General features: G+C 42.7%; 1 protein-coding gene across 2 annotated transcripts in view; it reads right to left on the bottom strand.

Moving 5' to 3' along the window:
• Positions 1-23,619, bottom strand: part of pcsk6 (proprotein convertase subtilisin/kexin type 6) — an 85,663-nt gene that overhangs the window by 5,776 nt on the left and 56,268 nt on the right. For both annotated transcript variants that reach the window (XM_029123515.2, XM_029123507.2), the window contains exons 13-19: positions 19,584-19,720; positions 19,323-19,496; positions 18,789-18,891; positions 15,602-15,798; positions 12,686-12,773; positions 10,138-10,241; positions 5,359-5,488 (exon numbers count right to left, since the gene is read on the bottom strand). In XM_029123515.2, the coding sequence (XP_028979348.1) occupies positions 5,359-5,488; positions 10,138-10,241; positions 12,686-12,773; positions 15,602-15,798; positions 18,789-18,891; positions 19,323-19,496; positions 19,584-19,720 (933 nt within the window). The remainder of the gene's footprint in view (positions 1-5,358; positions 5,489-10,137; positions 10,242-12,685; positions 12,774-15,601; positions 15,799-18,788; positions 18,892-19,322; positions 19,497-19,583; positions 19,721-23,619) is intronic.

The raw sequence follows: 23,619 nt of genomic DNA, 5'->3' as shown, positions 1-23,619 counted from the left end.
ACATCACACAACCGCACAATGTACATACTGTGGTGACTCATTTGGACCGAAAGAAAATCCAAAGCAAAAGTAGAAAAGAAATCTCCTTTTAAATAAAACCATAAAAATCCATAACAGTCAACTTCAACTGCTATTATTTGGATCTAAACAGACAGTACACGATGGCACACTGTCTGGCCACTGTGACTGAGGAAAACTGAGAGCACAGCCTGGCAAGAGACTGGTCCTTCTACCCTTGTCTTGGTCCAGTGTGGCTCAGGGGTAGAGCATTTCAACACTAGTCCAGTGAGTTGGATTGTCACAGAGTGCCAGTACAAAAAAGTATGAAAAATGCATGCACTGACTAGGGTCGGTCACTTTGTATAAGAGCGTCTGCTAAATTATTTGAATGTACATTATTTTGAATAGATTGAATGGGAAAATGTAATAATAACGACAACTACAATTCTGAGTTATTGAAAGTTTCAACAAAAGTCATAAAGTAATTGAGCCTGTAGGCTTACTGTGGCATATTGTGCTGTATTGAAGAAATGTAATGGGGGAGCGTAATATGAAAATTAACCTTTTTATTATTTAATAGATTTAGCGGGGTGGAAGAATATAGTGCTCTGGTAGGGCTTTAGGATGTGAGAATAACCCGATGGTAGGGCGGGTCAGTTCCCCTCGCTGCTCTGCAGGTAAGCACCATGGTTTTGCAGTGGATGCACGCTTCATCTGGAAGCCAGTGAATGGTGCAAAGGAGACGGGTGTGATTGGAGAACTTGGCAAAGTTCCTGTATTCGGGCCCAGCGTTGCTTTTTATCTGAAGTAAGCTTGACATTTACAAATGTTGTGAGTCACACTTTTGATGTGTGTTGGTTGGTTGGAGTGTAACAGCAGCAGACTAAGTAGGCTGAATGAAAAAGGTGCTGATGTCGTCAACCTTCAGTTCACTGCATGACGAAGTCCTTTGCAGAGAGGGAGGATGTAGAGGAGGATTAAGGAGAGAAAACGGTTTCCTGGGATCAGAGGCATAAACGTGAATTGTGACTGGCAGCGGTTACTCTAAGAGTGACAGGACGATAGGTCATCTGGACGTTCTGTTTTCCTGCATTTTGTTCGGCTGCCTGCATCCCTGTTCTGATCTAAGTTACCATTATGGTGAGGGTCCGACTGAGAGTGCAGGGAGCCACAGGATGCAGAGAGGGAGTAGTGTCAAAGGGGCAGAATTAGGAGACAAAAGGAGGAAACATCAGAGAGATGACAGAGTAGATGAGGAGAGAGTCGCACGGTGTGAATATACAGGGGTTGATCAGACAGGTGAGATCTAATTGGGCGGGACAGATTGAGAGTGAGTGAAAAGGAAGTCGAAGTAGTAATCAGAGCCCTGGGGAGGTTGATTACTACATTGAGATTAGCTGAAAAAACAGCATCTAGTAAAGACGAAAGCGCATTGCCTGTGATGAGAACGGGTGAGAGTGTAAAAAAGAGGTGAAAGAAAAGTGAAAAGAAATGAATTAGAAGCGTGCGTCAGGAGGTGGAAGTCGCACAGTAATAAGAAAGGTGAGCAACCATCAGGAAATTAGCTTGTCAAAGTGTCAAGCACGCTGAAGAACTCGCCAAGGGCATCTGGTGGGCAATAGATAACAGTTAAGCATGAGTGGACAAGTGTCAGTGACAGCATGGAATTAAAAAAGAGGACATAGGTGAGTGAGTGTGAACAAAGAAAATCTCTATTTTTGACGAAATCCATGGCCCTGTGTCACGCCTGTGACAATCAGATGGTCTCTGACTATGTGAGAACACTTAGTCAGATGAAGATAGAGCAGCTGAGGTAACAGCAGTCTATGGAGATGTCTCAGTCTCGGCCAAAAAGTAGAGGGACTGAGATAAACGCATCTTTTTTTACAGCAGGTTGGCAGTTCCAAGCGCAGGAATTCCACATAGGTTTGGCAGGCTGGGTTCAGCAGATTAGAAGGGTTGAATCCATCAGGTGCAGAGCATCTGTTAAACCTACAGGTGCTAACACAGATAGAAAACCCACGTCCCACACACATCTGAAAATAACTAGATAAGATCCTCTGGTGAGACTTGTATGGAGCCTTCCTCTCCTTCCCTCCACAAAAGCATTTCACTCAGTAATTGTCTGCAATCCAATGTTTACTAAATAATCACAATTGACACGCGACATTACCGGTGAAATCACTCTATTTTAGTTGTCATACGGTATGTTATGACCTTCCATTGATCTTTTTCATGTTACGATACTGTTTTATTGGTGCAGGTCAGGTATTGCATCATCATTGAAATCCTAACTGGCCAACTGTACTTCCATTGATTTCATTTATTATTATTCTCAATTGTTGTTGTAGTACTATTTCTACCATTACTACAACTACTACTGTTATTACTACTAGTACTAACTGTACTACTGATAACCCTACTATTACTACAACCACTACTGTAATTGCTACTACTACTTGTACTACTGTACTATTAACACTACTATTACTACTATAAGTCCTAAACATTTTATTATTATCATGATTATCGTTGTTGTCTTAGGCAGGTATTCTAGGTGGTATTGTAAACCATGGCACAGAATCAGATGGAGTAAGACAAAAGTAAAAAGGGATGAGCTACAGAGAAAATTAGGGTGAGAGAGCAACACAGAGAAAACAAGGGGAGAATTCAATCCCGATTGCCATTGCAGAACCATGACCTTTACGAGCCTGTTTCTGCTCCTGTCATCGTCCATAAACCACTGGGCTGATTCTAAAAACGCGTCTCCCTCCCCACCACAAAGAGAGATGAGAGAGAAAGACTAAGCGAAAGAGAGAATATCAGAAAAAACCAGTGAGAGAGCGCCTGAGCGAGCGCCCCTCACCACCCTATACCATTCTACGTATAGCCATTACGGTGAGCTAAAGGGTTGCTGATGCTGTCATACATTATTGCCATCGGCACAGGTTTGACATTTACTCCCTCAGGCGGTCATGTTGGTCCTGTTCGATGGCACTAAGGCACCTGATTTATAGGCAATTATGGAGATGGAAAAAGAACAAGTGTAATAGTGAGAACAAACTGAAGGATATAGTGGAGTGAAGGGAGGTGTAGAAGGTGCAGGTGTTTAAAGGGCCACCTGGATTTACTGCCTTCGTAAGTCATAATGGTACAGTGGAGGGAGAAGGAAAGAGGGAGAGAAAGAGGAGAGGTCAGAGACTGAATAGAGGAGGGACAGCGAGGGAGACACCACCAAATAAGAGAAAGCGGGAAATGGCTGAGACAGCATGTGAATGTGGACTTGGGTGGGTGTGTGGTCCGCTGTGGCAGTGTCTGAGTGGGTGTGGTCCGCTGTGGCAGTGTCTGAGTGGGTGTGGTCTCCTGTTACAGTGTCTGAGTGGGTGTGGTCCGCTGTGATAGTGTCTGAGTGGGTGTGGTCCGCTGTGATAGTGTCTGAGTAGGTTTGTACTGCTTTGATAGTGGTTTAGTGGGTATGTGTGTCTTGTGTATTGGAGGGAGATGTTAAGGCCAGGAGATAGAGAAAGAAACAGAAAGAGAGAGTAAGAGGGAGAGAATGCCTGCGTTCGGAGCACTAGTGGCAATCACCCCAGGCAGTGGTCCCGTGTTAGATAGAGAAGTTGTGGAGCAGCAGATTGGCTCTTTAAGGGCAGGGGTGGATCGGCCAGAGGGTTCCTCTGGCTCTTGGGATTTAGGGCCTGAGTTTGTTGTCTAGGGCTAAGCAGTTGGAAGAAATTATTTGGTAGAGACAGACAGAGGGAGAGGGAGGGAGGAACATACCAATTAATGAGACCCAGATGGCTGATGGTAAAGAGGGTCTTTAACGGAGGAAAAAGGAGGGAAAGTGGCAGTTAGAGAGAGGGAAATGGGAGGGAAAGTGACAGTTAGAGAGAGGGAAATGGGAGGGAAAGTGACAGTTCAAGAGGGAAATGGGAGGGAAAGTGACAGTTGGAGAGAGGGAAATGTGAGGGAAAGTGACAGTTCGAGAAGGAAATGGGTGGGAAAGTGACAGTTCGAGAGGGAAATGGGGGGAATGTGACAGTTAGAGAGAGGGAAATGGGAGGGAAAGTGACAGTTAGAGAGAGGGAAATGGGAGGGAAAGTGACAGTTCGAGAGGGAAATGGGAAGGAAAGTGACAGTTGGAGAGAGGGAAATGGGAGGGAAAGTGACAGTTAGAGAGAGGGAAATGGGAGGGAAAGTGACAGTTCGAGAGGGAAATGGAAGGGAAAGTGACAGTTGGAGAGAGGGAAATGGGAGGGAAAGTGACAGTTAGAGAGAGGGAAATGGGAGGGAAAGTGACAGTTAGAGAAAGGGAAATGGGAGGGAAAGTGACAGTTAGAGAAAGGGAAATGGGAGGGAAAGTGATAGAGGTGAATGAGAAGTGAGAGCAAAACAAATGAACATAAAGAAAACAGCAACAGTCTGTGCGTCTTTTAAAAACCTGTACCTGCATTTTACTAGGTACACTGACTTAGAAATCTATTTCATGAACAGCAATGACCTGGGAGAAATAATGGATAACTGTCTTGCTCACAAACAAAGCAACAAAAAAGACTAAGGGAAGACAAGATTCTCCTACCTGGTCAAAAAAGTGACGAAACAAAACAGACATGCAATTTGCCATGGTGAACGTGTTTTCTTATTTTTTCAATTTACAACATCCCACCTAATTTCATGCTGCTAATCCTCGCCATTCTTCTGGGATTATGTAAATTGGGAACCATGCTAAAATTGGTTTAGAATATCAACTAGACTTGGAATAGAACCATATACTTTATGGACATTAAGAGTTCATCTGGCCCTGAATGCCTATTTTGACGATTGGACCTTTTCACACTACACAACTGAGCCATGCTTTACTGAAGCCTGGTTCTACATCCTCGATTGTTAGATCCACTGGAACAGCACTGGACTGGAAAAGGTAAAGAAACAATATCCAAGCAAGTACAGAGCAGTAGAGTTTGAGTTGGCACGACCATGTGAAAATTGCTTTAAAGTAGATTTCTTTTCATAATAAATAAAAGCTGGGGGTGATTTTATCTCAGCCCTCTCTGTCTGCTCTCTCTCTTACTCTCTCTGGAACTGTCTGGTTTCAAGGCCCTTAACAGAACTTCAGGAGCCAATAGCAGGTGCCCCTGAAGGAGTGTGCACCTAATATTCACTGGCTGACCTCTCAACCTATCATGATCTAGCAATCCGTTTAGACTGACCACCCTACAGTGTGGATTTTAAGGAGCAACCTGTTTACGGGCTCTATGCACATTTTGTCAAAGCACTTTGTGACAACTGCTGATGCAAAAAGGGCTTTATAAATACATTTGATTGATTGGTCGGCAGTGGAAGTTGCGGGTCACTCACTTGCGACACGCCCCTTGAAGGTAGCCAGTGGTCTCTGCTGAGTAGTATCCAGGTGCACAGGTCTGAACACACCTCCACTCCTGCTGCAGATATCCTCTGGCACACCGGATACACTCCTCTTTACCCGGACCTGCAACAACAAACACACACATTCTTGAGTATGGGCTGGTTCTGACCAATGAGCCCACAGAGCTCATCTTATGTTTGAGGAAACGTGTGCAATCACTGCAGCAGTTAGAGCATCATCAAACACAGCAATGGACGCCTATCCCTATCCCAAACGTCAAACACAACGCTGAATAAATTCTAATATTTATTTTACTTGAAGACATCTTCCAAATAACGACCAGTAATCTGTCTAAATGTTTTTGTGTACCGTTAGTTATGATATAGGGCAGTGGTGTTCAACTCATAACCTACGAAGTCTGGTGCCTGCTGGTTTTCTGTTCTCTCTCATCAGTAATTGTACACACCTGTTCCCCCAACCCTAAATCAGTCTCTTATCATAGGATTGCAATGAAAAGAATGGTGCCTTGAGATCCAGAGATGAGTTTCAAAACAACTGAGGGGGCTTTTATTTTTTTTATAAATGAGGGGACATATCTAATTCCTATACCATTTGCAGTGTTTATGGGAAAACAAACTGAGGGGGGCCCAGATTCTATCTGAATGGGCAATGCCCAGCTTTTTCCCCACCATGGAGCCGGGCCTGTAGGGGGCAGACTAGTGTTAGCAAATGGTCAGAAAACACCATATCCAGGATGCTCTTCAAGGACTCATGTCAGTCGCATTACTCACAAAGCAAAAATCTATATAGTTATCACTATAGCCTATATATTTTTTTTTTTTTACAAAACCCTGTTCAGACTTAATTTGTGTATTCTTAGTTATTCCTAAACGTTAGTTTTTATTTGCATAAAAATAGGTAAATACTGAATGCAAAAGTGCACGTTTAATCAGTGAGTAAAGAAATAAAGAGAGACGATATTTGTGTGTGCTTCAGGGCCGGCGCCAGGATGACATGACGAGGGGTGCATTTTGTATAAATTAGGGGGCGTGTCTAATCACTGCACACACAGGTGGAATGACTTTCTACCTGAGGGGGCAATGCCCCCTTTTGCCCACTTGTGGAACCGGGCCTGGTGTACTTTTACATGTGTTTTGAACTGGCAACTGAGCTTTTGTAACTGGATTGTGAGGGAAGAACAGAACAGGGAAATATCTTATACATTTTTATTGAGGAACACACAATTTTGTTACAAACAAGAAACCAGGCAAGCCTAGTTCAGCCGGCCTAAGAAAACTAGACAAAACAAGTGCAGCAAAATCCCTAGGCTAGGTAAGGGCTTGGTTACACATCTATAAAAGTAAATTCTAACACCACAGTACAGTTAAAACAATTGGACTACTTATATTGTTGGAGTGTGAAAACAATAAAAAGTGAGAAAGCCCATTAAAGCAAATTAAATTCCCCTGTTGCACTACTCATAAAACATAACACATTTGTTATTTAGAACCAAATAGTGATGCTACATGTTGGCCACATCATCTCCCCTCCTTGAATAAATACTCCTCTGAGGACTGGAGTGTGAGTTAAGAACTGGCAAACACTTTATTTCTCCATCGCCTCATCAACATCTCCCTGCCCTCCACCCTCTCTCATTACAATCAGTCTCAGAGCCTTGGTCTAGCATTCAGCTCCACTATTACAGGTAATAAGTGTCTCTCTAGGGACGTGACACAGAGTTCACTTGTCACACAAACATACATGCATGTATGCACACACACACACACACACACACACAAACACACATAAACATACACACATCCAATTTAATATCTCAGCCTTCTCTCCCACTGCTCGTCTGGCTCTGTCTGTCAATACTATTGGTTTAGTGCAACACAGCACCTCGCCAGCTAAATGTCAACCTTGTCCATCGTCTGAACACAGTGCCTATAATTAGGGGCCGATGTAACGAAGCAGTGAGTTAATCTACGTAAGTCCGACATCAGAGATGACCAATGTCAGACGGTGCCAAAGGAATTATCAAGATCGTGAGGACAGATTACAAGGACGGGAGAGCAATCTCTATACTGGTGAATTTCATTTTCATTTCAGTTCTCCACAGAAACAACTAGCAAGTGTGGGGTGTAGAGATCATCCCAATTTTCCACGTTGGCACCAATGGGATGAGCCAGTCAGTGGTCACACAGCGCCAGTGTGTAAACTATCTAAGAAGATGTGCCCGTGTCAGGAAGTTGTCTCTGGTGCCCTCCCAGTCAGGGATCTACCACGGACTCACGCAACATAATCGCTGGCTGACAATGTATTTATGCTCCCTTCGAGGCGATCACTAGTAGATAGCAGGCTGTCTCTCTGGGACTCACAAAAATGGTCAAGTGTGACCTTCAGAAAAGTGACAGGCTCCATCCAAACCGGAGGAGGCGCTCTCCTTTTATCCAGCAATGTAGAAAGAAGTCAAACTCTAGTTTCAGCAATGAGCTATGGTTCAGGCAGCAGGCTGTAAGTCAGCCTGCCGGCTTTTTGGAGCAGTCAGTCAGTAGTCATTAGTCTCAGTTTTACCCACTGAGTGCTTTGATTAAGCTTGAGCAAAGCTAAACATGGTGGTGTTCACCATAGCAATCCTTCTAGAACAACCCCCCATTCATGTCTTTATAAAGAAATGTGGCAGAAAATAATGTGATCCCATACTTCCACGTCATTCACAGTTTTGGGTGCAGAGTCACAGATGTATGCTCTCCATGCACTTCCTAAAAGGATACATCACGTCATTCAGGGCTTGTCGCGATACTTGAAATGAGTGGATGAGAGGTTTGAGTCATTGACAAGATCTTTTTGTCCAGTTTTGCTTCTTCTAAGAACTCTGTGGGATATACTCCTTTTATTGGGGAAGTTAGTTCATTCTCTTCGGACTTTGGTTAGTCTGCGGGAATGCTTGGCAAAGTGGGTTTGTCAATGCTCCCTCATACAGTATCCTCCTTAGGTATAATCCCTGTAATTCCTTCAATCATTTTCTCAGCCGCTGACTTTCTCAGCCCGTGGACCACGCCTCAGGACTTCCTGTCTCATCGCAGTCCCTGTCCAAAGTCACCCGAGTTGTGTGGCTATTATGCCAGAAGAGGAGCATGCCTTGTCTGTTCTAGAACCTTCCAGGGGCCAGCCCTGCCCCTGCCCAGCTGTAAATCATTGGGACATTTTCAAGGGATGCATAAAGAGGCTCCCAGAGAGCAGGCTGGAGGAATAGCCGCAGCCGAAGCGTCTGAAGAAGGCCATGCGCTGAAAGAAGATAAAGGAGTCGGAGTGGAAGAACAGCAGGCAGCAGAAGGCCGAAGGAGGTTTGCTCAAAGCCCTGGCGCCCTTACCGTGGCTCAACTCAACCCCAGCAACACAGGAGCTAAGGAGGGAGAAAGGCAGAAGGGAGAAGAAGGGCGGAGAGCCCATACCTCCCAAACCTCCAACGGGAGGCAGCCACCAAGGCAACAATGCCACCCTGTCACAGTGGTTTGTTTTCTGTTGATGATTTCTCCCATACATCCTCCCCTCACTCTTCTATTTACATTAATAAACCGCCCAGCAGGGTCCTTAACACTTGTCCAGTGTCTGTTCTTATTGTCTCTCCCCGTTACAATAAATATATACTGTATACACACATTCTGGGACCAAAAAATACATTGCTCCAGTCTCCATGATGTAAAAGCCTTTATTTTGGCTTATTTAAGGACAAAAGTTACCGTAAGTGTTGGGATTATGTTTGTGGTTAGTGTTAGGTTTTTAGGGTTAAGCTTAGGTTAATGGTTGCAATTCAGTTTTCCTGTGTAGCTTGGTTGATAGAGCATGGTGCTTACAATGCCTGGGTTTCTGGTGTTGATTTCCTTCGGTGGGGCCAGTACAATACAAACTCTCTACAGTAAATCACTCTGGAAAAGAGCATCTAATAAGTGACAGAACTGTAAAAGGTTAGGGAATACAGTATTTTGTATGTGAATCATGGGGTCCCCACAAAGATAGGAAATTAATAATAATAACTTTATTTGTATAGCGCTTTTATAAAGTTCTTTAGACACAATAAAAATACATTAAAACAATAATTAAAAAATATATAAAAACACATTACTTAAAACCCACAAGGTTCTTTCAGCCAGGCCCTACAAAGAAAAAGGCTATTTCTGTCTGAGTGGTTAGATTTAGGGTAAATCTTAGAATTGTGGTGTTAGAATTTGAAATAAATTTAAATTTAGGCATTATGGGTCAGGGTTACTGGTAGGTGGTGGGCAAGGTTAGATTTAGGCATAAAAGTTAGGTTTTTGAGCTTAGGGTTAGAGTAAGGCTAAGGTTAGGTTTAGGGAATAGGGAAAATAGATTTCTGGCTTTTTGTTCCACACAACAATAGACAAATCAACGTGTGTTTGTGTGGGCGTGTGTGTCAGTCCAACTTTTCTGTTTTCAGTGCCAGGTTTTTGGAGTGCAATTTTGAGTATTACACTAAAAGCCAATAAAACACTTGAATATAACAATGTTTTCAGTCAATGGTCCTCCCACCAATGAACTCTTGATGATTGGCAGAATCAATGGCAAATGTCAGTATGACCCATAAAGGTTACATTGCTCTGTGTCACTGAGACAAAGACATGTTGACCCATGAACATCTCCCACACTACAGCATTTATTTTGATCCTGGAAACAGGGGGTGTAATTTCCCTTCCCCTCGTTCTCTTGGGGGAAGGGAATACGAGAACATCATTGACAGGGAGACCGACCTGTACATGTAGAGCAGGAGGTGTGACAGGAACTACACTTCATCTCCTCCAAATGAAAGAAGGTTCCATTGGCACACTCCGGAACACAGGTCATCCCTGCCAGACTACACCCACACAAACACACACACACAAGTTACCTATGTTACATTTGTCTTCAGTGACATTACTTAAAATGTTGACCTTTTCTACCTAATCACATGTAATAGACCTGTTCTACCAGATCACATGTAGTTGACCTGTTCTACCTGATCCCATGTAGTTGACCTGTTTTACCTGATCCCATGTAGTTGACCTGTTCTACCTGATCACATGTAGTTGACCTGTTCTACCTGATCCCATGTAGTTGACCTGTTCTACCTGATCACATAAAGTTGACCTGTTCTACCTGATCCCATGTAGTTGACCAGTTCTACCTCATCATAATGTAGTTGACCTGTTCTACCTGATCCCATGTAGTTGACCTGTTCTACCTGATCCCATGTAGTTGACCTGTTCTACCAGATCACATGTAGTTGACTTGTTCTACCTGATCCCATGAAGTTGACCTGTTCTACCTGATCCCATGTAGTTGACCTGTTCTACTTGATCATAATGTAGTTGACCTGTTCTACTTGATCACATGTAGTTGACCTGTTCTACCTGATCCCATGTAGTTGACCTGTTCTACCTGATCCCATGTAGTTGACCTGTTCTACCAGATCACATGTAGTTGACTTGTTCTACCTGATCCCATGAAGTTGACCTGTTCTACCTGATCCCATGTAGTTGACCTGTTCTACTTGATCATAATGTAGTTGACCTGTTCTACTTGATCACATGTAGTTGACCTGTTCTACCTGATCCCATGTAGTTGACCTGTTCTACCTGATCCCATGTAGTTGACCTGTTCTACCTGATCATAATGTAGTTGACCTGTACTACCTGATCACATGTAGTTGACCTGTTCTACTTGATCACATGTAATTTACCTGTTCTATCTGATCACATATAGTTGACCTGTTCTACCTGATCACATTTATTTGACCTGTTCTACTTGATCACATGTAGTTGACCTGTTCTAATTGATCACATGTAGTTTACCTGTTCTACCTGATCCCATGTAGTTTACCTGTTCTACCTGATCACATGTAGTTGACCCCTTCTACCTGATCACATGCAGTTGACCTGTTCTACCTGATCCCATGTAGTTGACCTGTTCTACCTGATCATAATGTAGTTGACCTGTTCTACTTGATCACATGTAGTTGACCTGTTCTACTTGATCACATGTAGTTGACCTGTTCTACCTGATCCCATGTAGTTTACCTGTTCTACCTGATCACATGTAGTTGACCCCTTCTACCTGATCACATTTAGTTGACCTGTTCTACCTGATCCCATGTAGTTGACCTGTTCTACCTGATCATAATGTAGTTGACCTGTTCTACCTCATAATAATGTAGTTGACCTGTTCTACCTCATCATAATGTAGTTGACCTGTTCTACTTGATCACATGTAGTTTACCTGTTCTACTTGATCACATGTAGTTGACCTGTTCTACCTGATCCCATGTAGTTGACCTGTTCTACCTGATCCCATGTAGTTGACCCCTTCTACCTGATCACATGTAGTTGACCTGTTCTACCTAATCCCATGTAGTTGACCTGTTCTACCTGATCATAATGTAGTTGACCTGTTCTACCTGATCACATGTAGTTGACCTGTTCTACTTGATCACATGTAGTTGACCTGTTCTACCTGATCACATGTAGTTGACCTGTTCTACCTGATCACATGTAGTTTACTTGTTCTTCCTGATCATAATGTAGTTGACCTGTTCTACCTGATCACATGTAGTTGACCTGTTCTACATGATCATAATGTAGTTGACCTGTTCTACCTGATCACATGTAGTTGACCTGTTCTACTTGATCACATTTAGTTGACCTGTTCTACCTGATCACATGTAGTTGACCCCTTCTACCTGATCCCATGTAGTTGACCTGTTCTACCTGATCACATGTAGTTGACCTGTTCTACCTGATCACATGTAGTTGACCTGTTCTACCTGATCCCATGTAGTTGACCCCTTCTACCTGATCACATGTAGTTGACCTGTTCTACCTAATCCCATGTAGTTGACCTGTTCTACCTGATCATAATGTAGTTGACCTGTTCTACCTGATCACATGTAGTTGACCTGTTCTACTTGATCACATGTAGTTGACCTGTTCTACCTGATCCCATGTAGTTGACCTGTTCTACCTGATCACATGTAGTTTACTTGTTCTACCTGATCATAATGTAGTTGACCTGTTCTACCTGATCACATGTAGTTGACCTGTTCTACATGATCATAATGTAGTTGACCTGTTCTACCTGATCACATGTAGTTGACCTGTTCTACTTGATCACATTTAGTTGACCTGTTCTACCTGATCACATGTAGTTGACCCCTTCTACCTGATCCCATGTAGTTGACCTGTTCTACCTGATCACATGTAGTTGACCTGTTCTACCTGATCCCATGTAGTTGACCTGTTCTACCTGATCACATATATATTTTACCTGTAGCCATTGTTGCAGGCAGTGCACCTGTCTGCATCCCGCAGGCATTTCATACAGCTTTCATGGCACCTAAAACACTGCCTCTGAACTGGGGAGAGAGATAGACAGAGAAGAGAGGATGGAGGGAGGGAAGGAAAGATGGAAAGACAAAGAGACTGAATGTAATACAGATAAATAAATATACACTACCATTCAAAAGTTAAGGGTCACTTAGAAATGTCCTTGTTTTCAAATGAAAAGCACACTTTTGTCCATTAAAATAACATCCAATTGATGAGAAATACAGTGTAGACATTGTTAACTTTGTAAATGACTATTGTAACTCGAAACGTCAGATTTTTTACGTAATATCTACATTGGTGTACGGAGGCCCAAAAACAGCATCAATCAGGCCTGTGTTCCAGTTGTTGTGGCCTCTGTGATTGCCAACAAGGGTTTTTCCATCAAGTACTAAGTCATGTTTTGCAGAGGGGTTGAATACTTATTTCACTCATTAAAATGCAAATCAATTAATAACATTTGTGACATGTGTTTTTCTGGATTTCTTTTGTTGTTATTCTGTCTCTCACTGTTCAAATAAACCTACCATAAAATTATAGACGTATCATTTCTTTGTCAGTGTGCAAACGTACAAAATCAGCAAGGGATCAAATCTTTTTTTCCCTCACCTAAGAGTGATCCCAACACTATGCCCAATTCTAGGTTTTCCCTAAACCTAATCCCAAAGCCGATTTTTCAGGTGTAACTATGTAATTATGTACACAGGATGGCCAGATGTGTGAGTGCCCTTAATGACAGTGGCCAGATGTGTGAGTGTTCTGTACGACAAAGGCCAATTGTGTGAATGATACAACAAAAGGTATGTGAGGTCATTACAGATTACTTCAACAAGTGGCTACAGTATGTGGTTAAGAGTCTACATTGTGTATGTTAGTATGGTAATTCCCAGACAACACATGTAAAAATGCCGTCACACTCTGTAAATGTCTTCCATGGTCAGAGAAGTCATGGGAGACAACTCTGACCTTATATTCTTTCTTAACCTTTACCCAACCAGGAAAAAACCCTTGAAGGTAAAAAACTATTTTCTGACGGGGACCTTGCAAGAGCATCAGCGGGAAGTAGTTATAGTCAGAGTGTTCATACAATACAAGAAGATGAAGAAAAACAATAGTCAACATTGACCAGTTCCCAGTGAAGTCACAAACACACCATCACATGAACCACACATTACTCCCTTATTCCCTTCTAAATATATATAAATGTATATACATAGTTGTTTGGCACCTTTTTAAATCATAATGATAACAGAAATCCCCAAATGGCCTGATCAAATGTTGACATACCCTTGAATGTTTGGCCTTGTTACAGAATACACAAGGTGACACACACAGGTGAAGATGGCAATTAAAGGTGAATTTCCCACACCTGTGGCTTTTTAAATTGCAATTAGTGTCTGTGTATAAATAGTCAATGAGTTTGTTAGCTCTCACGTGGATGCACTGAACAGGCTAGATACTGAGCTATGCGGAGCAGAAAAGAACTGTCAAAAGATCTGCATAACAATAATAGAACTTTATAAAGATGGAGAAGGATATAAAAATATATACAAAGCCCTGTATTGTTCAATCACTTATTAAGAAGTGGAACATTTGGGGATCTCTTGAAACCAAGCCAAGGTCAGGTAGACCAAGAACAGCAAGAAGAATTGTTCAGGATACAAAGAAAAACCCACAGGTAACCTCAGGAGAAATACATGCTGGTCTGGAAAAATATGGTGTGGTTGTTCAAAGGAGCACAATACGACGATACATGAACAAAACTTAGCTGCATGGTTGAGTTGCCAGAAAGAAGCCTTTACTGCGCCAATGACACAAAAAAGCCTGTTTACAATATGCCCAACAACCTCTTGACACGACTCACAGATTCTGGCACACTGTAATTTGGAGTGACGGGACCAAAATAGAGCTTTATGGTCATAACCATAAGAGCTATGTTTGGAGTGGGGTGAACAAGGCCTGTAGTGAACAGTATACCATCCCATCTGTGAAGCATGGTGGTGGCTCACTGATGTTTTGGGGTTGTGTGAGCTCTAAAGGCACGGGCAATCTTGTGAAAATTGATGGCAAGTTGAATGCAGCATGTTATCAGAAAATACTGGTAGGCAATTAACATTCTTCTTCAGAAAGCTGCGCATGGGAACCTCTTGGACTTTCCTGCACGACAATGACCCAAAGTACAAGGCCAAGTTGACGTTCCAATTTTTCCAGTAGAAAAAGGGGAAGGTTCTGGAGGGGCCATCACATTCTCCAGACCACAATATCATCAAGCCACTCTGGAGAGATCTCAAATGTGCGGTTCATGCAAGACGAACAAAGACTTGATCCGGAGGCATTTTGCCAAGACGAGTGGGCAGCTATACCACCTGCCAGAATTCGGGGCCTCATAGACAACTATTACAAAAGACTGCACGCTGTCATTAATGCTAAAGGGGACAATACACAGTATTAAGAAGTAAGGGCATGCAGACTTTTGATCGATTGATAATCTTTTTCTTTGTTGCCATGTTTTGTTTTATGATTGTGCCGTTCTGTTATGACCTACAGTTGAATGTGAATCCTATAAGAAATAAAAGATGTGTTTTGCCATGCTTTCTTTACAAATGGTCCATATATTACCAATTCTCCAAGGGTACGCAAACTTTTGAGCACAACTGTATAAACAGCTCCGGAAGAAATTAAGAGACCACAAAAGGAAAGGAAAGATTTGAGTAAAGAACAGAAGCGTTCAATTTGCAGGGGTCTCTTAAATTTAACCCTTCTGTTCCTTTCTCAAAACCTTCCTTTTTCGACTTTTTTTGGAAAGGAATAAAACCGGAGATGTATATCTGCACAAATTCCAGTCCACCTAACTTACTGTCATCAGTGAAGTACCCGGCTGGGCAGGTCTCGGAACAGGTGGCATTGAGGGGGTTGAAGTAGAGGCCCCTGCGACAGGAGCGACACTGGGTGGGGGTGCGTCCCACACACTTCTCACAGCCCTTGTGACAGCGCCGACACCTTCGGGCCCCGGTGTCATCATAGAACCCTAGCGGGCAGTGGCTCACACATGTTCTGGAATGGATTGATTAGAGAGTGTTTTGGACCCGGGACGAGTAGCTGTTGTTTTTAGATGTATCTAAGACAGGCCATAACCATACAGTACAATAATACACCAAAATACACAATAACTGAGCTGGAAAGGCTCATATATTTTCAACACTACCCTGTTTCCAAGAAAGTTGGGATGCCATGTAAAAGAAAAGAGAATGGAATGTTCTGCTAATCATTTTAACCTTATATTCAATAGAACCTAGTACAAAGACAACATATCAAATGATAAATATATGCCCACTTTGAATGTGATGCCATCAAATAAAAGCTGGGACAGGGGCAACAAAAGACTGTTATGCCAAAAAAACTGGTGGGACATCTCCCATCTAATTAGATTAATTGGTAACAGGTCAGTAACATGATTGGGTATAAAATTAACATCCCAGAGAGGGTTTCACTACTCTGTGAAAGACTGTGCAGGCATTTGCGCAACAATTTAAGAATAACGTTTCTCAGTTTTAAGTCGCAAAGAGTTTGGGGATCTCATCATCTACAGTATACAATATCATTAAAAGATTAGGAGAATCTGGAGTAATCTCTGTAGGCAAGGGACAAGGCTGAAAACCAATATTGGATGGCCATGATTTTCGGGCCCTCAGGCAGCGCCGCATTAAAAACAGACACGATTCTGTAGTGGAAATCACTGCATGGGTTGAGGATCACTTCTGAAAACCATTGCATCCGCAAATGCAAGTTAAAACTGTACACGCAAAGAAGAAACCAGTTACAAATAATATCCAGAACCGCCACCACCTCCTTTGGGTCCGAGCGCATTTAAGATGGACTGAAGCGAAATGGAAAACTATCCTGTGGTCTGACGAATCAACATTTTCTAATCTTTTTGGGAATCATGGACGCTGCGTCCTCTGGACCAAAGAGGAGAGGGACCATCCGGCTTGTTCAAAAGCCAGCATCCGTGATGGTATGGGGGTGCATTAGTGCACATGGCATGGGTGACTTGCACATCTGTGAAAGTACCATTAATGCTGAACAAGATATATAGGTTTTGGAGCAGCATATGCTGCCATTCAGACAATGTATTTTTCAGGGAAGGCCTTACTTATTTCAGGAAGACCATGCCAAACCACATTCTGTACGTATTATAACAGCAAGGCTCCATAGTAAAAGGGTCCGGGTGCTAAACTGGCCTGCCTGTAGTCCAGACCTGGCATTTATTGGAAACATTTGACGCACTATGATATAAAAAATATGACAAAGGAGACCCTGAACTGTTGAGCAGTTGAAATCCTATATCAAGCAAGAAGGGGAATACATTTCATTTTCAGAACTACAGCAATTGGTATCCTCAGTTCCAAAATGCTTACAGAATATTGTTTTAAGTAGAGGTGATGCACTACAGTGGTAAACATGCCCCTGTCCCAACCTTTTTGAAATGTTTTGCTGGCATCAAATTGTATGTATTTTTCCAAAAACAATCTCATTTCTCAGCTTCAACATTTGATATGTTGTCTTTTTACTATTTTCAATTAAATATAGAGATACATAATTTACACAACATTGCATTCTATTTTCGCTGCATCCCCACTTTTTTGGAAATGCTGTTTCTGAATTCATTATTTAACTACTTATTCATGCATATTTACCTTTTCCCCATGTACTTCCTCTGTTCTTTATATGAAATGTAAACTTTCTAAAATATATTATTTTTGATTAATGAATTAATGAATTGCATATGAAAAAAACAACAAAATAAATGTGAATAATGATTTACCTATTTACATTTATTAAATAAGGTAGTATGCATATTAGCCAACTTGAAGAGAGATGACCTTTCACAGAAAAGGTCCAAAGCATTCCCTATGAATTAATTAGTCAGAAAGACATTAATAAAACATCATCAATCAAATCTAAAATGTAACCACACACTCCATGTATAGAAACTATGACGGACAAGACAAACAGAGGGGGTCCACTTGGTTGGTTTCTTGATGGATGTATGACTTACTTTCAAACCCCCTGAGGGTCTAAAGAAAAAGCTTAGGTTTGTGTATTTTTTTCTTCTTCAAAGCAAGCCTTGTTTTATTTTGAAGCAAGAAAGATTCTTGTTTGTTCTCTACATTCTTGCTTGTAATTGATTATGGCGATACTTTTTAGTGCACATATCAGCATGTGTCCTGGACATTTTGTACCAACGGCACTGAGGTTTAGAACGAACTCCAAAGCTCTCACCCATCACTGTACCCCCTATATTGGAGTAGGCCAGCCTTCCCAACCACTTCAGAGATTAAGACATTTATATGTTTTCATTTAGCTCCCATTTTGCCTGTGTTCAAATGCTGCCCAGCTGACTAACGATATACTGTATATGGCCTGCATTTCTTTGAGGCCTGGCTGAGCAGTCCACTGATACGGCCCTTCTACCTGGAATGAGCTACGAAAGGGCTTGAAGATATGATTGATTTTCCGATTATGGCGGAGAGGCCTGGGGTGTTTCAGAGGCCTAGTTCATATGTACTGTTGCAGCATTGATTCAAAGCAGGCCAATCCTCTGGACAAAAAAAGTCCTCCATTTTCCTCCAGTGCCTCTACCAATAAAAGCATAAATGCCGGAAAATGTATCTTTACAATGACATCAAAAACAATCATTGTAACATGATTTTCAGGAAAACAGGTATTGCTTGGTAACAAATTCGTTTTTTACTTTAAAATGTTTTACCCCGGTTAAAGGTTACATTTTTTATTTTTTTATTTTGAGTATGAGATCAAACTGATCAACAACAATGCAGCCCTGTCAAACATCCATTTCCACCCACCACCCACCACCCCCACCCGCACCCGCACCACCACGGATGGTGCTCAGATAACCGGCACCATCTGCTGGATCCCAGTGCACTGTCTGTGCCGCGACGGGGATTTGAACCCCTGGCCAAAACAACGCTGCAGAAACGCCGACCAGTGGGACAGCAATGCGGATTGACAGTGTGTTTCACCTGCCCGTCTTGAGGTTGCCCAGGCTGTAGTGGATACAGTTGAGACAGTGGTCGGCGTCAGGCCCGTCACAGCCCTGGTCCCCGCACTCACTGTGGCACGGCCCTGACATGGGGTTACACGCACACAAATGCAAGGGTCATCACCTTGTACAGTCATCACAGACCTTCTACTGTATTGTAGCCATGTACGGCTGTTGGGTTTTCTGGCGGCACAGGAAGGAGAGACAAACGTAACGCTCCAAACAAAACCTGCAGACCGAGACCTGGCAATGGTCTGAAAGGTTTCTTTAAAAACAATTAAAATACAATACATAGCATACTTGAAACATTTCATGGAAATTGTCTGGCACAGAGGAACCAATGGAATAGCCCCATAAGCGACTATGGTAATAAATCCAGTACCATTTAAATGCAAACCTAAAATAATTTCACCCATACTAGAATCATCACCAGAATAAGTTGCATTAGGCCTAGGCTTTGAGGTGCATTGTGGGAGTACGGTGTGGTAACGGTTCAGGGCAGATTCCTCCCTACCGTTATACTCCTCTTCTTCTTCCTGGTGTTCGAGGGCATCCGGAGACGGTCTGGGCGCCTCCAGACTGGGGCTGGGGATCTCCAGCATCCTGGAACGAGAGTGCTGGGTCCCCTGAGTCTGGTATGGGTGCTCAGAGGTGCCATAAAGCACCAGCGTCCATTCCTTCAGTTTACCTAAAACAAGCACGGGAAGTGAGATCTGTACATGGGTGGGCGCGCATGTACCACCGTGTCTCTCTGACTGACAGTGTTCACACTTACCCAGCACCTCTGGGTTGCGTAGCGAAGAGGGAGAGTCTATGAGCTCCAGGGTCCACTGGCCCACTGCCTTCTCACCCCAGCAGTGAACCGACATGAACTCCCAGTTCCTGAAACCTTCATTAGAGTTGTCTAACAACCTGGAGAAATATTGGGGAGAGAGACGAAGTGTGAAGAATCCCTGAGAGAGATTGTGAGAGGGTACTTTTTCGTACACTATTACATAAAGTTTAAAGACCTTTGACAGAAACAGTGAGAGAGAGTACATTATGGTACTGTTTAAAGACCTCTGACTGAGACTGTAAGAAAGTATTTCATTGTACAATATTACTAGTTTAAAGACCTCTGAGGGAGATGGTGGGAGAGGCATAGAATGATAGAGTAGGGTACAGGGAAAGGAGAACAGAAAGGAAGACAGGGAGAGAGCGAGAGAGAGAGAGAGTGAGAGTAATTAACTTTTCAACTTCTAAGGCTATTAAACCACGTTCCACAGTGCAAACAGACAAATCCAATGCCTTTGTACCAGTGAAGAAAAATCTAAAAAGTGTAACTTCTTTCATTATTCAAAGAGAGTGGTTAAAAAAAGGAATAAAAGCATCCCGTTTTTTAAAGCTAGCCACGTCAGCAAATAAACTGACATCAATGGGCTCAAGGAACATCACAGTGGTTTCAGCTCTCTGTAGCATGTGGTGAAGTCTGGGGTGGCTGCTTCTGTGTTAGTGTGATTGGGATTATTCTGTCCGCATGTTATCAGGCCATGTTATGACGCTGTTATGACTACTCCATGGGATGGTTAGCATAGAGGTATTATTATTTTAACATAGAGATTGAATTTGTCTAATTCCTAATAACAGTGGTGGTGAAACAGTTTTATAGGGGAAAATCTGATATTGATTTATTTAATTTTGTCTGTCAATTAATGACACAGGAACCATTCTGTTTCCTGAAAAACATCCCTTTTTGTGGTTCCTTTCTGGCAGGGATACACAGCCCTTTGTGTTGATGTTAGATGTTTAGGTTGCCCTTTTAAACACAAGAGGAAAATTGGAAAATAAAAAAAAACAGTGTGCTGAAATTGGTCGGCCTACAACAGGCTGGTGGACCCACTTTCGTAGACCTGTGAATTTGATAATATATGTTTTAGTAGTATTTGTAAAATGTGATACATTGTTGATAATGTATTGAAACATATAATACGAACACAGCTGTCACAGATTCATGTATGATATGTTACATATTCCCCTGAGCAGTTTGTCAATCTAAAATTGAGTCTTATCTCAAAGGAAGGAGCACAACTCCTGGCGAAATATGGTGTCAATTCAGTTTTAATTATGTAAATAAATTATGAAAATGAACTACAGAAAATGTTTTGAAAGAAAATCTCAACGATGCAACATGAAAATCTCTTTTAATGTTTCATTAAGATTGAAAACATGTATCCTAAGGAAAGCATTTGCCAGCAGCTATAAGATGCATTGCGTTTTAAAGAGCTGTGTTTTATTGTATTTTATCTGAAAAACTTTATTAGAATGACTAACATTAGAATGACTGACATTAGAATGACTGACATTAGAATATTTGCATACCAAAAGAGCCATTAGTGACTAAACAAAATGTTTAAGACGAAATGTAGACCTAAACTATTACCACAAACTCTGGGTTGACAGTTGACCTAGTGGCTAGTTTGATTAGAACGGAATGCCCTTTGTTTTGCATGTAATGAAAAAAATAACACACAAATACAATTGAAACGTATAAATTAAATTAACTTTCAAAACAAAGGACATCAACATTTTGAATAACAAGCATGTTTAATTACATTGAAACAATTTTTTAAAATCTGAACAGCAGCCAAGCGGACGATTTCTCCGTCTTTATATAAGAAAGAATCCTCACATCGGCACCAGAGCTGTTAGAGTGCGTTACTACCTGCTGAACAGATGTACTAGAATGGACTTCAAGGGGATATCTGTCTTTTCTGTGGTGTTTGTGTGTCTGTGTGTGTATGCATGTGTTCTCTTTGAAATAGCTTGCAGTTTGATTAAAGCTCTCTCTCTCTCTTTGCTCTCCCTCTCTCTCAGGGGGGATAATCAGCAACAGCAATGCCTCCCTTAACACAGTGCACCAATCTGGCGACACACAGTGCATCTCCCAATCTGGCAACCCGCCCAAGCTGCAAATTAACTCTGTTCACTCTGGTTCCAGAACGACTCCTCGCTGTGAGAGCCCTAGATAGCTATGTATATTATAATATATCACAATATATTACAGCACAGCAGGCTATATGCATGCTTTTGACTTTATGAGATGAGTTGAGAGAACAGGATTGAACCATTCCCATTTCGGGCCATTGGGAGAAAATGAAAATGTAAATCTAGCTGTGGGGTCCCGTCTGTGGTAAACAGTTTTACTAGATGGGTTCTGTGAGGTCCAGGTTCTGTGAGGTCCTCTGGACCACCGCTTTAACACTCCTTCACACTCTGATTCAAGCCAAATGTTTTTGCTGGCAATCTGGCAACCTTGGAGATTGTCATCACCGAGGAGACACTTTATCATGGTCTCCTTAATGGAAAGGAGGAGACTGAGCGATAGAAAAGATCAGCTAATGTTTTTAAATACAGAGGCATGGCTGGGTGGGTGGACAGGTAGGTGGGTGGATTGGTTGGTGGGTTGGTGGGAGGGTGGGTGGGTGCATTGGTGGATGGGCTGGTGGGTCGTGTGTGGATTGATGGATGGGCCGGTGGGTGGGCCATGGGTGGCTGGCTGGGTGGGTTGGTCGGTGACTGGGTGGATTGGTGAGTGGGCCAGTGGATTGGTGGGTGGACCGGTGGGAGGTTTTAGGTGGGTGGGCCAGTGGATTGGTGGGTGGGCTGGTGGATTGGTGGGTGGGCTGGTGGATTGGTGGGTGGGTGGGCTGGTGGATTGGTGGGTGGGCTGGTGGATTGGTGGGTGGGTGGACTGGTGGATTGGTGGGTGGGCTGGTGGATTGGTGGGTGGGTGGACTGGTGGATTGGTGGGTGGGCTGGTGGATTGGTGGGTGGGTGGACTGGTGGATTGGTGGGTGGGCTGGTGGATTGGTGGGTGGGTGGGCTGGTGGATTGGTGGGTGGGCTGGTGGATTGGTGGGTGGGTGGACTGGTGGATTGGTAGGTGGGTGGGTGGGCTGGTGGATTGGTGGGTGGGCTGGTGGATTGGTGGGTGGGTGGACTGGTGGATTGGTAGGTGGGTGGGTGGGCTGGTGGATTGGTGTGTGGGTGGGTGGGCTGGTGGATTGGTAGGTGGGTGGGTGGGCTGGTGGATTGGTGTGTGGGTGGGCTGGTGGATTGGTGGGTGGGTGGTTAAATCTAAAAGTAGATAAAGAAACTTTATATAGTACCATTTAGATTGGGGAGAAATGATTTCATCACAAACATCTGGATGTGTCCAGATTTACACAAAACTATTCATGTTGTAAAAAGAAATCTGCAATAAGCTAGTTAAGATCTACCCGAGTCAGTTAAGCCTTTTCAGGGAGAGTATAACCAATTTGGGCTTTGGGATAGAAATGATGAATGTTGAAGTTCAATATGACATGTATATAATATCTGTTACTACTCTGCATACCAGGGGCCTTGTGTTCACATTTCTCACTTCACTCTGACACACTTGGAGATCTGAGGATTTGTTTGGGCACCAAATTATTTGGATTTATCAAATTGTCACATGCAACATATTAACACGTTGCCATTAATGAATTAGTGCCACACTCCACTGCACGAGCCTTACAAACCTCCCTTCAACAATCATGGTGACACACATATCCTACTTTTCTGTATGACTTAGATGTTGGAACTTGGTCCTGTCCTATTTGTAAAAGACAGAGCATGGCAAATTGTATATCATTTTTGTGGTGGTGTGGGTGGACTGTTTTAATCTTTTGCTGTGACTTTTCAAATTAAGCGTCCATATTACTAGTGCCAAACACTGGCTGCACTGTCTCTAAGACCGACAGTCAATATGAACAGTTTGGAAGGAAATTTGCCCACAGATTCAATGAAAAA

This window comes from Esox lucius, chromosome 2, assembly GCF_011004845.1.
Source record: "Esox lucius isolate fEsoLuc1 chromosome 2, fEsoLuc1.pri, whole genome shotgun sequence".
Classification (NCBI taxonomy): domain Eukaryota; kingdom Metazoa; phylum Chordata; class Actinopteri; order Esociformes; family Esocidae; genus Esox; species Esox lucius.
This window is presented reverse-complemented; position numbering and strand designations above follow the sequence as displayed.